General features: G+C 41.4%; 1 protein-coding gene across 5 annotated transcripts in view; it reads left to right on the plus strand.

The window, feature by feature from the left end:
- The window catches only part of PRUNE2 (prune homolog 2 with BCH domain), a 186140-nt gene that overhangs the window by 152421 nt on the left and 18109 nt on the right, over positions 1-15610 (plus strand). For all 5 annotated transcript variants that reach the window (XM_073345112.1, XM_073345108.1, XM_073345110.1 and 2 more), the window contains 3 exons: positions 683-883; positions 6918-7094; positions 13358-13460. In XM_073345112.1, the coding sequence (XP_073201213.1) occupies positions 683-883; positions 6918-7094; positions 13358-13460 (481 nt within the window). The remainder of the gene's footprint in view (positions 1-682; positions 884-6917; positions 7095-13357; positions 13461-15610) is intronic.

Consider the following 15610-nt stretch of genomic DNA (forward strand, 5'->3'; position numbering starts at 1 on the left):
CAGCATATTTGCAAAATACCACCACAAGAATGATACCAAACAAATACGACAATAGATATCTAAAGGTATATTCATTCAAAGGTACCTTGGTTCAACATTGAAATGAACTGTGTGATCCACATATACTGTCAGAAGCACATCTGAACTTTGCTTTTGGCCCATAATTTTGTTATAAAAACAAAATGCACCTGTGTCTAAATATTACAGAAGTTTGGAAAAGGTGGTAACCAGATCTGAACTTTCCCGCTCAGGCATGTGTTCAAAGGAGCTAGATCCCATTTTGAACAATTTAAGAGAAAGTGATTATGATTAATAATGGTGTTACTATCAGAGTTTGGAACATGACAATACAAATCCTTCATCTGTTTTTTAAATATAATGATAATTTTAACTAAATTTATAGGGCCAAATTCTGTCCTGGGATGCTTCCATATGTATCTCACTGAGGTCATTGGGAATTCATGTAATTTAGAGCTTCTAGCTACATTTGACATTTCTGAAGACATAAATCTATTTTCGTTTCTTGTTAACTTTTTTTACAATTGATTTTATATATTATACAATTTTAAATGACTGGTTGATAGAAAATATCATTGTTGAGTGTGTTTGATGTTATTCAAAAGCATTCAGTAGAGCAGTTTTATCTAATACAGATACTCTTCTCTTTCTTCATATTATTTAGAGCCACCTAATTCTCTGGATCTTAATGGCTCCCACCCCAGAAGAATAAAGCTCACTGCTCCAAACATCAACCTTTCTTTGGACCGAAGTGAAGGGTCTGTCCTTTCTGATGATAATCTGGATACGCCAGATGAAATTGACATCAATGTAGATGACCTTGACACTCCTGATGAAGCAGATTCTTTTGAATACACTGGAAATGGTAATGAGCTAAACTGGGAAGACATTATGCAGAAATAAAGCAGGCTTTTCCTCATTGTTTTAGATGGGCCTAGGTCTGTCTTTTGTGTGTCAGCCTTTAGGCAGTGTAAGTAAATCTAATACTTCACCCATTTTCCGTTCATAAGGAACATCTGTCTCTTCCGCATGGAAAGTAATCAGTGGTGTCTACTTCTTTAGCGCCACGCTGAGAACTAACTTAATTGATTAGCTAGTTATCTTGGAGGTAAGAACAGCTAGTCATAGAAATGCAGAAGTTCAGACTCCTCTCACTCCCCAGCACTACTATGGGACTTGTCCTGAAAAAAATCCCTCTTTGATTAGGAGCATATCTCAGAGTTTACCAGTTCTTTGACAGTCAGTACTGGCTTGGTTACAGTTATAGGTATTACTACTTTGGTTTTCAGTATGTTTATGTTACATAACTAGGAAGTACATTGGCAGTTTTGAAAATTTGATCCTGTCTCTCTTAACATTATTCATTTCCAGATTTCTCTTTCCCAGTGAATATTTTTGTTTCAGATTATTTTTGCTGATATCATAGCAAGATGAATCTTATTTTATTATTTTCTGTCTGTTAGTCTAATCTCCATAGGTTCTTTTGTGTTCTCTTTCTCCTCGTCAGTGTTTGGGATAACACCCATTTATGTGTTTCATAAAAGTTTTCTTTACCTCGTCTTCTAGAATCTAGATCATTAATGAAGATATTAAATAAAACTCAATCTAACACACTTCCTGGCAATACCTAGTAGACAACTTATGAAACCAAAAGTTAATGTTTTATCATAACCCTTTGTGGACCTTCAGCAAGTTTTTATACTTTGGGACTGTTCGCATTCAAGTCAGTTTGAATTAATATTGAGAGAAATTTCATGATATACTGTAGTAAATGCTTTACTAAAATCCCAATTATTCTATCTACTCCTTTTCATTCATTTACTAATTATTAATTTAGTAATTCTCGTTAAAAAAATAAAATATTTGAATTTATCTGGCAAGATCAGTTCTTAATAAACCAGTGCTTCTTATTGCACCTGGTTCCATTATCTTTTACATGTTTAGTGACTTTTTTTCTCTCCATATTTGTTCGTTGTGTTCCTGGAGAGAGAAGTGAGACTTACAAAAGAATAATTGTCAAGATCACTCTTACTTATTTCTTGGGGCAATACTCTCTCTAGATACTTAGCTGGTCCTCATGACTATATGAGGAGCTGAGATACCAATCATTAATGGATTTTATCCTCTCAATTCCTCTGTGGGTTGGGGATTTATCTCCATTTTACAGAGAAGGAACTGAGGTGGAAGGTAAATGATGAAACTTGCCCAAGGTCACACACGGAGTCTGCAATTGAGCTGGAAATTGAATAAGTCTCCCAAGTCCCCCATACAGTGCCCTTCTAGACTAGACCATCCTTACTACTTTGGTACAAGCCCGCTTTTCCATACCTTTTTAAAAATAAGGGTCATATTGTAAAAAAATATTAAAAGGTCATTGTTCTTAGAGATAAAGGGATAATTTCAGTAAGGGATAATCTGTTATGTGCCAGCAATGAAATGTACAGGACCAGTGCAGTTCCCAAAGAGTGTATCACTGGCAGGGAGGGGCCAGGAGAGAAGGGGAAGTGTTGATTTAGTGCTTGACTAAGCACCTGTGCTGGCAGAGCTCCTGTTGAGCTCCAAGTAGAAATTAAAGCTGTCTTTCCTCTGAGAGATGGTGTTAGTGCAAACACCACCAACCCGCCACTGCAGTTATCCCCATGTGGTGCAGTGGGCCAAACTACTACCCCCTCCTTTACCAGTGGAAATTAATCTGGCCCTAATTATGTTATAAAGTACTGTACATTTTATTAAGGTGAACGTTTATTCAGCATTTAAATTATTGTCAATTAGGCCCTAATCCAACAATGCATTAAGGACCTTGGAGTTAATGGGAGTCCTACAAGCTTAAGCACATGCTTATGTGTTTACTTGACCAAAGCCGTAATTCTGTATATGAAATGCTTCTCCAGCTGGATGTAGTGTCTGCAATAGAATATAGAGTTCCAGTGAATTCAGCATTCTTCCTTGGTTAAGTTAAAGCAAGTTAGATTTTTGTGTTGCTAGCAAACGAACGGACATCATTGTTTGGAGTCAGTATTTGGACTGCAAGTTTTTATAATAAAATATCAGTTAATATTAATCACTCTTCCCAACTTAGAGAAAGTGCTGCAAAACAATATGCAGTTAATGAAGCATGTGTACTTGTAATCACAGTCCTGCAAAGAAAAACATGGTACAATGAAAGTCCTTATGGGACATATTACAGCAGAAAAAAATCTCCCTATTACAAAATTTCTGTGAACACCTGGCCAAATCATGATAGTCATCAGATAAGGAGACACAAGGTTTTTTGTTCTGCTCATATCATTCTAGATAGACATTATATCGGAATAAAAGTCAGTTCGGACTTTGAAATTTACAGAACAAATCTAGTGAGCATGGTGCATGGATCAGCAGTATTCTGAAAGTCAACGGTGAAACTTAACATGTTTCACAACGAATGTATTATTATTTGTGTTACAGTATTGCCTAGAAGCCACAACCACTGAATGCATCCGATGAAGTGAGCTGTAGCTCACGAAAGCTTATGCTCAAATAAATTTGTTAGTCTCTAAGGTGCCACAAGTCCTTCTTTTAACCAATTTTTGTGTTCCAATATGCTAGGCACAGCAGTCCCTGCAATGAAGACTATACAGTCTAAATAGACAAGACAAAGTGTTGAAGAAAGGAAGTAGTATTATCCCTGTTTCATAGATAGGGAGCTAAAGGACTGAGAAATGAAGGGACTTGTCCAAGGTCATATAAGCTTGCATATGGCAGAACCAAGTAACTGAACCATGATCAACTGAATCTAATTCTAGTGCCTTAACCCAGATACCATTCTCTCTCTCATACTACTTATGTAAAACAATTTGTAACATTGCTTAATTCAGCTGTTCTCATGGTGAGAGGGATATGGCTATTGTGCAAATTCTTTTTTGTTACATGATTGGCCTTATATACAATGTGGTTATTTGTGTAGATGAATAATAATTATAATTTTTTTCTATGTGGGGAACCACACATTCACAACCAACAACAGAGGACAACTTTTTAATACATTTAAACTAAATTCTTCCTTGCATATAAATGTTCTATTACTGGAGAGGACATTGTAAATTAAAAGTACTTGGAATGATCATTTAAACATCCAAGGAACAGTAATGCCAGCTTAAGTTGTTATTGCTAAAGAGGATATCACTGTGTATTCAGCCATCCATAAGTATTTCTAATGTCACTTCTGGGTAGAAGACAGAGTTTGTTATGGGCAGATGTGGAGCGTGATGATGAGCTGACTAGATGGTTGAAATGTAAAAAAAAAAAAAACAAATCCACCCTGGTTGCTGCAGAGAGCTTTTCAGAATTTGACTATATTGAATACTGCATGAAAGCAAACTATTTCTGAATATAAGAAAATGGGGGTGGGGGGGAAGGGAAATCAGCTGGATGCCAAATGGATGCAAATACCAATGATTTCAATGGGAATTGTTCTCATTTACTCCAAGTCTGAATTTGGCCCCATGTTTTTATGTCACTTTCTAAATTAGACAGTTCATCATTTACTCACTAACTATGAGCCATATGCCAAGTACCATTAATTTAAAGAGTTCAAGGTGTCCATTCCTATTATTTCTTATACTTGGAGGGTTATGTCCTGGATTGGACCTGAAATGTCTATGTGAACTGGCAGAACTCTGCTCAGGGAATTTATTCCTTTACTCAGATTAGCAAAAAAACAGCCTCAGGTTGATTTAAGTGCTCCATGTACCTCACATGAAAAAAACACCCTTTTAAATCAGAAATCAGACTGGCTGAGTAGGAAGAAAATCTTCCTAGGGGATTTGTGTCTTTACAAAGCTGTGTCTAGTGAGAAAATAGGGTCTGAATCAAATTATTTGATTTACATCTATAGCCAATCACAGTGTCCACAAGTCCTGTCTCAAGTACCCAGTATGAGTTCAGTTGGAGCTGTTTCAGCCTGCATTGGTTTAGAACCAGTACAGAAATCACTAAACAGTTCAGACTTAAGTGTTTCAGATAATGTTCCCCTTACTGCCCCACAGTACACTTGTGGCCTTTCAAACCGCCATGCGCAGAAACGACTGCTCCTGGGAAGTTGTGACAAGAACTGCAGGACAAATACCCAGGAGACCATGCTAGCATGGACACAGGGCAAAACTACAGTGGTTCTGTACATGAATATGCATGGCTAATGTGGACGCTGTTTGTATTAGAATAGTGGGCCTTCATTAGCTCAGTTAGGAATGCTGCATTAAACAGAACAGATATGTCAACATAAATACAAACTATAACTATATTTGGTGATTCAGCCAAACTAATTAGATTCTTGGCTTTTTTTGTTAGGCTTTAAAACCTTGCTTCCATTTCCCCCCAAATCTCCTTGCTAGATATATTTAGTCTTTTCACCTAAGACTGAGCATGCTATTTATGTGTGTCACGCATTGAAACAAATTCTCTGCTTTTCTGCCATATGTGTCTTCTGGGCTGTTTCCTCTCTTTCTGACCAGGAGATGTTTGCTCAGACTGCCTGCTTATTTGTGGTGTGTGTTCACAATGCTAAAATGCTCCAGGAAGATTAATAAAAAATAGATGGAAAAGAGGAACAGATTCACTCAAAAATCCTACGTTGTACTCACTAGCTAGGGAAAGAAATTAAGTAATTCCAACTACAAATGACGTTAGTACCATATGTTAATTTTTATGTAGCCAGCCACTAAATCTGGCAACCTGAGATACAATTAGACATACATTAGCAGCCATGCTTTTCAATGCAGAATGGATATATATGTTTTGCTAATTACTTGACATACTCGCGGGAGTATCAGAAACCAACTCTGGTCCCTTGCTACTCTGTTAATCTATCTACTCCTGACTTAGAACAAAATTCTGCAGCATCTTTTGACACTATGCAACTCTCAAAATGTAGTAGAAATACAGTGACACCCTGCATGGGCTGGGGGGACAAGGAAACAGAGGGGCTGTGCTGAGGGACTCCATAGTCCTCTGTGGACTTTGTATCTGAGTGTGGCTGCTGCGCTCTGAATTTTATGGACCAGTGCATCACAACCCTGTGAGGTATGCCCATAGTGGTGGTCAGGCTGCATTGCTGCTCCCTTCCTGGATGCAAAGTATGAAGGACGGGAGTTTGTAGTTCCTCCATCCGTGCTTCTATTTGATCCTTTTAGCAGGGGACAAAGACTTCATCCTTAGATGAAAGGGATTACAGAGAATAAAATCCACACCCTGAAAATTTTGTTTAATATATTCGAGCAGACAGCCATGTGGAGTAGTGGCAGTGCAATGCAGTATCATCGTCATCTGAGTCTGATGGTTTTGGATGTGGAGTAGTACTCAGAATGTTGTTTGGTTTAATCGGGTATTTCTCCATTTCAGACCTCTTTGACGTCCACCAAAAAATAGGAGGAACACTTGAGAAAAGGGAAAGAAAGTTGAGAACAATGCAGCCCTATTGTTAATTACTTCCTCTCTCCTCCTCCCCCCTTCCCCCCCAACCCTGGCAAGCACTGGTATGACCAAGGGATTAATTTTTCCATTTTAACTTTGTACTTTACTTTTTGGTACAATTATCACACCAGCAGCCCATATATCATTGAAGAGCAGCAGTTCAATAGGCACTGCAAGTTGCTAATCAGAGTGTTACATTGCATTTTGTTACCTGAAAAATGTAAAGGCAATTCTGCACTGTGATTATTTACTATCATGTTCAAAATGGCGAAAAGGGAGGCAGATCTGACCAAGTGGCTGTTACAGGGTCAAATTCTGTTCTCATTTATAGCACTGTAAATCCAGACTAACTAATGGCTTTAAAGGGAAAGTTGAGTTCATTGAATTACTACAAATTTGGACCACTAATTATGAAGATGCTATAGTAATATGTTCTGTTTTATTGTTTTCAGAAGACCAAGCAGCTGTTAGGGATGTTTTCCAAGAAGAGTCTGAATCCATTCCGGAGTATACTGCTGAGGAAGAGCGACAAGACAACAGGTTATGGAGAACGGTAGTGATTGGAGAACAGGAGCAGAGGATTGATATGAAAGTCATTGAGCCTTACAAAAAAGTTATTTCCCATGGAGGTAGGGAACTCCTAAAAGCATTTTTAGAGTGATGTGAAAAATCATGCTTCGTCAGCCAGTGGGAAAACTGAGTTCATTCTTCAGCCACCCGTATAAACAACATGTTGGCTCAGACCCTCACATTACAGTAAATACTAGGGGGCCAGGTTCATGCCTGGGTTGCTGTTGCTGAAGACCCAGGTGCAGAGCCGAAAGTCCACTGAGAAGGAGACTGTGATGGCAAAAAAGCAGCTGCAAACTCCTGTCCATCAAAGGGCCAGCGGGCCACGAGCATAGACCTAAAAATTAGTGGTATTGTCAGAAAAGGGACATGGTCAATTTAACCATAGGATGCCCTGACTCAGCACATCTCCTGAGCAGTCTTTGCCAGCTGGGATCATATAGAGCCCCCAGTGGAACTTAAAGCCTCATCTGTGGCAGAAACCCCATAGGAGAATAATTGTATAGAAATACCACCTACCCTCCCTGCAGGGTGAATCTTTCTGGAGATATAGGGAGGTCAATTGGTTCAAGGCGGTATCATTTTCATATTTCTGTTCCATGGGTGAATTTGGGGTGAATTTAACCCTCAGAGTTTGGAAGTTCACTTGGAAAGACTGGATATGGGGTTTGGGTTATATCGCTCAGCAGTATTCCTTGTTGTGCTGAATTATTTCTCGGAGAGGCAATGGGCCTGATTCTGTTCTAACTTACACTGGGGAAAATCAGAAGTAACTCCAATGAAGTAAATTGACTTCAGCCAGTGTAAAACTGGTGTAAAGGGAGATCTACCTGAGTCAGGCCTAATGTTTGATTCAACCTGGGAAAGGTAGAAGTGAGACGATCATAGACTCATAAGACTGGAAGGGACCTCAAGAGGTCATCTAGTCCAGTCCCCTGCACTCATGGCAGGACTAAGTATTATCTAGACCATTCCTGACAGGTGTTTGTCCAACTGCGCTTAAAAATCTCCAGTGACAGGTACTTTAAACACCTAAGCATCTCAAACAGTAAACAAACGAATATAAATGCCTTATTAGCAGCATGATATTCATAGCATAAAATTCCCTTTCAGTAAAGAGTGAATGCTTTGGTTTTTGTATAGCCAGCTGTACTGAAAAATCTACTCTGTAGGTTATAGCTGTAATCATTTTTGCCTCATGAAGTATGCTCTTCCATGAGTCATTAAACTACTTTTATTCTGTGCATGACTGCAACCATTTTCCAGAGCAAGGTGTACAGTTCCAAATAGGAGGTGCAGTTAAAGGAAAAACTGCCTGTAATATATGCAGTGCTTCCCTGTGGCTTCAGCATATGTGCCATTGATTAACCGGGAACATTGCTAAAGTTATTTTCTGCCATTCATGAGCATCAGCCGTCAGCCTTTCACCAGCAATCCCAGCAAATATTTTATTTTGTGTTCCTTGCATACTTGGTAATTGTTAGACAAATCCATCAAATATAACTAGGAAAGTGACCTAATTTAAGCTGTGTACTTGTAGTATTGGAGAGGCAAAGTGGGTGAGGTAACATCTTTTATTGGATCAGCTTCTTCTGGTGAGAGAGACAAGTTATCAAGCCACACAGACTCTGCTTGAGGTCTGGTCAGGTCTTCCTCAATCCTTCTGGTCACTAACAACCTAAAAGCACCGCCAGTGTTGATACAGTAACTAAGCCAGCCCAAGTTATTTACCCCATTGGACTTGTTACCATAGATACTTAAAATAAGAACATTAAAAATAAATAAAAATGTCTTTCCATTGACATATCAGGTTCATGATCCCTTTGGATACACTATGCATATGAGAAGATTAATGGGAGTGCTGTTTATTAACTTTGAATGGTTGTTAACACAGTATAACCACTGAGGTCTTACGAGTTTTTCCACTGTTGTCGTGTTGCTCACTAGCAGTGTTACTGAAATTTAAGCTATCATTTCTACTACATTTTCAGGGTCAGATCCTTAGCTAGTATAAACCAGTATAGTTCCCTTGAAGTTAATAGAATTACAATTACATCAATCACTCATAGACTTGAAGGCCAGAAGGCACCATCATGATCATCTAGTGTGACCTATATTAAAGCCTGCAGAGACTCACATCACTCAGCGTACAAAAGGATTAATCATAAGTTAGAAAAGTCATTTTAACATCCAGAAAAACCAGTTTTCAACCATAACACCACTATTAAAGACCGTGAAGGTATTTCATAAATGGATGGTATAATTAAGGAAGAAAAACAGAAAGAATTGCAACATTGCTAGTGGTATTTATTTACATTTTAAATGTATGTGCCGAATAAACACCCTAGATGCATATACTATGAAAACATTTACAAACTTTCCAAATTAGTGCCCTTACATATGCATTTACAGTAGTTTCTATTAAAATGAAAATGAGTCAATGATATGACTGTCATGTGATTTCAGTGGGAGCAGGAACAGGCTCTTTGTCACACAATCCTACTGTTAAAATTACTGCTAACTTAGCTTTTGAGCAGGAACTGCCTTCTGTGTGGAATTCCGCCTTATCCTGTGATGGCTTTGTAATCATGGACAGTTTTCCACTGGGGACCAGACCACTCAATTCAGTTTTATGTATGAACTAATTAGGATTTAAATTCAGCTCTCCAGGAGTGAAAGCCAAGTGGTCTAGCCCATTCCCCACCATTTAGGTGCTCTGGGTCTGATTCTTCATGGCATTATACCAGGTTTACATCAATGCAACTCTGCTGAGCAAATGTAACAGAAATGATGACTTAACCTTAATGAAAAAAAGGTGAGTAGTGTGCAGCTCTATAACAAGTGTGCATTGCCTCAGACCTGTTTGACACATGCTTTCAACTTTCTCGTCCATCCTATTCTTGCCTGAAAGATCCAGTTAAATTAGGTGACACTAACTGAATCTGGCAAGCTGCCAAAAGTAGAAATGAAGCTGTCTGTTGTGACAGTAGTTTATGGCAATACTGTTTCCAAGAGAAGTGGCCCTGCCTCGCCTTTAGCACTCATTTTGGAAGTGGTGACCATTTTCTTCAGCGTAATAACCTGTTAAACTGACCCCTTATTTTGCTTCTGCCATCTTCCTTCTCTCCGGGCTGTTGTGTACTAAGAGATAGTGAGCACCTTGTCTTTGACATGGCTGATGGTTTTATCAGCAATATGTGCATGACATGTTCACCCACAACAGCAAGCTGCATGCTATTTGGTGAATTTTTGTCTGGCATCTTCTTATTCTTCAGACAGGAAAGTGTGACAAATGTATTCATTCCAATGCAAAGTTTTGTAAAGAACCACACAAATCTGAGCTGGAAACCTCTACTAAGTCTTCTAGCCCGTCACCTTGAAACTGCATGATTTGCTTTCAAAATGATTGCAGCTAGAATTTAACAGTTTAATCCTTGTAAAGGAAACATAAGAATCAGCAATACACACCAACACTACATTGACCAATTTAGAAACATTGGGTGAAATCCTGACCCCCCTGAAGTTAATGAGATTACAACCTTTATTTATCAAGACTCAGATCCTTCCCTCCTGCAGCTGCAGATGTGGAAATGATGCAGTTTCATTGCATATGTATGAGGCAGGATTTGGAGAGCCTGAGCAATTGGTATGGCATTACTACAAAGTCCACCTCCATCAGAGTCCTTTGCATAGATATTCAGGAGCAGGAGTAGGGCTGGTGGAGCCTGTCTGCTTAGATAGCAAAGAAAGGTGCTTGAGAAATAAATTAACTAGAGTTTAGATAGATCGACCACTACATGGATTCACTGGCCATATTCCTGAGAGGGATGGTGGTGTTCAGAATCTGAGCGGTGACCAGAGTGTGAGTGGAGAGGAATGGATAGTAGATACAGCTCTTCAGCCAAGGGCAGAGGTTTCCTTCCACACTAGCCCCTGGGGAAATTCCTCAATGATCAGTCTGGCTGCTTCCACTGAACAATGGGCAAGGAATTTGTGCCAACTCTTGTTAGCGTCTTCTGATGAAGGATTAAAAAGCACCACTGTCTCGCATGAACATTGCTTGTCCATAAGACAGCATAAAAAGAATATGTGATAGAAAAAAAGATTCCACATATCAAACTATGTGGTTAGGTGCACATTATCTTTTTGGGTTTATGTGGAACTGCAAGATAATGCCCTTAGCAGAGCTGTATAAAATACTGGACACATCTGCCACTGTGACCTGGTAATGCCAAGCTCCTGGGCAAGTTGAAAGGATTGGCTCTTGATTTCATTATGTTAGTTGTATAGGGAATCCCTAGACATTTCCTAATTTATGTAAGCAAGTAAATCCCATCCCAACTTTCAAAGAAGAGGAGAAAAATACTGCCTTGTTCTTGAATGTATGGACTTAATATAGCCCATTATTTAATACAGCTAATCTGATTTAATACAGCTCATGTTATTGGTTAGCTGAAGGCTATGTTGTCTCTTTCACCAACAGAAACTGGTCCAAGAGAAGATATTATCTCACCCACCTTGTCTCAGTTGAAGACTGTATCAGTTGCTGCTCTCCCTTTTGAGATTGGTACTTAAGTCTGAAAAAAAGGAAGAATAAAACAGGGGGGTTCAATGTTCTCCTCTAATTCCTGTTTAGAAAACTGGGTTATTCCTTCATTTGAAGGCCTCTGAATATGAAGATCTTACAAACATGAGAGTTGGCTGTCCTTTTTTCTCCTGCTTACTCCAAGTTCAGGAAAAAGCACATTTAATTGTTGGTTTGAAATAATGCAAGCTGCTGTGTGACTTTGAAAACTTCTGTGATTAGCATTGTTAATTGGATAATTGCAAATGTAAATATATGCTAATTCTGCCAATCGTCTTATTCAGATAAATTATATTTTATCAAATATGACATGTTTCAATTGTAAAAATTCAGGAGAACAAAACTGAAATCCTTCTGCAGACTACTTTCCAAAGTGAGGATTTGAAGCAATATGGTTCAATGGATAAACCGTGGCACTAAGAGACAGGAGACTGATCCAGGTCACAGGCTTGATGTGAACCTTTTTCTTCTCAAAAAGAAAAGGAGGACTTGTGGCACCTTAGAGACTAACAAATTTATTTGAGCATAAGCTTTCGTGAGCATCTGATGAAGTGAGCTGTAGCTCACGAAAGCTTATGCTCAAATAAATTTGTTAGTCTCTAAGGTGCCACAAGTCCTCCTTTTCTTTTTGCAGATACAGACTAACACGGCTGCTACTCTGAAACCTGTCATTTTTCTTCTCAGTCACTGATCCTCTCTCTGTATCACTGTGCCCATTTGTAACGTGAGGATAATTATATTTTCTGTCCTTTATAAAACATTTGAGATCCTTGAATGAGAGATGGTGTATGCATGTGTGACCAGCCCCACCACCACCTCAATTGGTCAGCACTTGGGCAAACTCCTTGCTGGGAGGGGACACCTTTGCCCATGCCCTTTTGACTGAGACTGGGTGGGAATTAATCTCCAGAAATCCTTTTGCCTCCTGTTCCTTAGATGTTGAAAACTTTGCTCCCTTGAGGAGCGGTCTACTTGAAATACCCACCCAGCAGCAGATTTCCTTAAAACAAGATTGAAAACAGAGAGAAAAGGGAATTAACACATAAGGACCAGTTTGCCTAATACAGCTCTCTCTCACTTACCTTCTTATTAGCTAAATTATGAAAGACATTTTCATCTTAGTTCTAGAGACAAAAGAATGCTCTTACTCTTACATGTCTAAAAAGCTAGTCCTCTCTGATCTTCCTTGATAAGTCGCTGCACAGAGAGAATTCCTCTTTTGCGCCTACATCTAACCTGTTTATCCAGGTGTTCATTACTAAATTCAAAAAACCACCTCTGCATTTCTGTAGGAATGTTTTTGCATGACTCCTGTCCAGGGAAAAGTTCAGTCAGGGTTGCCCTTACCAGGATCGTCTTCTAACCACCTCTACCCTACAACTAAATTTCTCCCAGCCGTCTCGTCACCAAACTGATATGTCAAAAGCTCTGGTGATTTTCATTTCTTTAGATTAACTACAGCAATCAGTGTTTGTCCTGAGCTATTGTTCCCTTCTATGGGAGCCAACTCATGCCCCCCTTGTGACTATACCAAGTCTCCATCTCTGCTGGCGGCAGAGGTAGCTGGGATTTTAAATACTGGGCTTAAACAAAAGGATTTACTTGATCTCCATTAGGCTTAAAAAATTAGATTAAAAAAATCACCATATTCCAGGCCTCCCATAATTATTTTCTTTTTAAGATGATCTTGTTAAGAGCCTTTACTGCGAGACAAATGCCTTTTTGTTTGTTCCACAGGATACTATGGTGATGGTCTAAATGCCATCATTGTGTTTGCTGCATGTTTCCTGCCAGACAGCAGTCGAGCTGATTACAACTATGTCATGGAAAATCTTTTCCTGTGAGTGATATGTGTGAACAATGTGACAGTCTTTTGCGTTAATACGTTTAATACGTACTGATAGATAAGCTGTGTTTAATTAAGAGATCATTTAGAATATTAAAGGGGGTGACTTGAATGCTATGGGGAAAAACTGCCTCAGGTAGAATGCTCAGTGAAACACTCCTTGGCTCTAAAATCATTAAATCACTTCACCAGTGAGTGCCAGTCCTACTTGTAGGGGAGAGCAGCCTTTCCTGCCTTTAACCCTCAGTTCATTTTTCAAATATTATTATTTGTATTGCGTAGCACCTAGGAGTCCCAGTCTTGGACCAGGGCCCCATTGTCCTAGGTGCTGCATAGACACAGAACAAAAAGACTGTCACACAGGGGCACCATTTCAGATTCGGGGTGGGGGGGCTGGGGGGGGGGAAGGGACAACTTTAATCATGATTCCAAGGGTTACTTAGAAACCTGGAAACTCTAGGTTTTTTGCAGATAAAAGGAGGGACACAACCAAAAATTATAACTCAAGGGGGCGGGGGGGTGCCTCAGCACAAAAAGTTTGAAAACCACTCAGGGTGCAGGCAGGGGATATCTAGGGGCTGTGTACAGGAGGGGTATAGCTCAGGGTGCAGGGAGACAGGTAGCTAGGGGCTGTGTGCAGGCAGGGATGTAGCTCAGGGGATAGCTAGGGGCTGTGTACCGGGAGGGGTGGAGCTCAGGGTGCAGGGAGACAGGTAGCTAGGGGCTGTGTGCAGGCAGGGATGTAGCTCAGGGGATAGCTAGGGGCTGTGTACCGGGAGGGGTGTAGCTCAGGGTGCAGGGAGACAGGTAGCTAGGGGCTGTGTGCAGGCAGGGATGTAGCTCAGGGGACAGCTAGGGGCAGTGTACCGGGAGGGGTATAGCTCAGGGTGCAGGGAGACAGGTAGCTAGGGGCTGTGTGCAGGCAGGGATGTAGCTCAGGGGATAGCTAGGGGCTGTGTACCGGGAGGGGTGTAGCTCAGGGTGCAGGGAGACAGGTAGCTAGGGGCTGTGTGCAGGCAGGGATGTAGCTCAGGGGACAGCTAGGGGCTGTGTACCGGGAGGGGTATAGCTCAGGGTGCAGGGAGACAGGTAGCTAGGGGCTGTGTGCAGGCAGGGATGTAGCTCAGGGGATAGCTAGGGGCTGTGTACCGGGAGGGGTGTAGCTCAGGGTGCAGGGAGACAGGTAGCTAGGGGCTGTGTGCAGGCAGGGATGTAGCTCAGGGGATAGCTAGGGGCTGTGTACCGGGAGGGGTGTAGCTCAGGGTGCAGGGAGACAGGTAGCTAGGGGCTGTGTGCAGGCAGGGATGTAGCTCAGGGGACAGCTAGGGGCAGTGTACCGGGAGGGGTATAGCTCAGGGTGCAGGGAGACAGGTAGCTAGGGGCTGTGTGCAGGCAGGGATGTAGCTCAGGGGATAGCTAGGGGCTGTGTACCGGGAGGGGTGTAGCTCAGGGTGCAGGGAGACAGGTAGCTAGGGGCTGTGTGCAGGCAGGGATGTAGCTCAGGGGACAGCTAGGGGCTCTGTACCGGGAGGGGTGTAGCTCAGGGTGCAGGGAGGGGCTGTATCCAAAGGGGTGCTGCTGCTATTGCTGGGCCGGCCATGTGCTCAGTCTCTAGTTGGCCCAGAGGGGGCAGATCCGTGGGGCAGGAGCTGGGGCGAGGGGCGCGCTCTGCCCACCTGAGTACACAATGGGCAGGAGGAAGGGGACTCCCCAACATCAGCCTGCGGCCAGTTCTGCACAGCAGATCAGGAGGCAGGCTCCCAGTCCCAAGCAGCATGGCCAGTGGTAGCTCAGTGGTGAGGAGGCAGGGGCAGGGCAGCGGCTGCACACTGCAGTGGGGCAGGGCAGCGGGGGAAGGAGGGCAGCATCTTCCCTCCTGATGCAAACTTCACCCAAATGTGGCACAAAACTTGGGGGGAGGTGGCAGATACCCCCTCTCCCCTACCTTCCCTAGATGGGACCCTTGCAGTCACTGCCGCGAAAAGTTTAGGACGATTCCCGACTCCAGCTGCTTCTGAGTCAGGCACTACGAATGGCAATTGCCAGTGAGGAAGGACATACGAATTTGACCAAGTGAACCCAACTTTGTTTTAATTTTTAACAACAAAGGTAACTCCTAATGGCGACTTGTTCTGGCAGCAAAT

This window comes from Lepidochelys kempii, chromosome 5 (genome assembly GCF_965140265.1).
Source record: "Lepidochelys kempii isolate rLepKem1 chromosome 5, rLepKem1.hap2, whole genome shotgun sequence".
Lineage (NCBI taxonomy): Eukaryota > Metazoa > Chordata > Testudines > Cheloniidae > Lepidochelys > Lepidochelys kempii.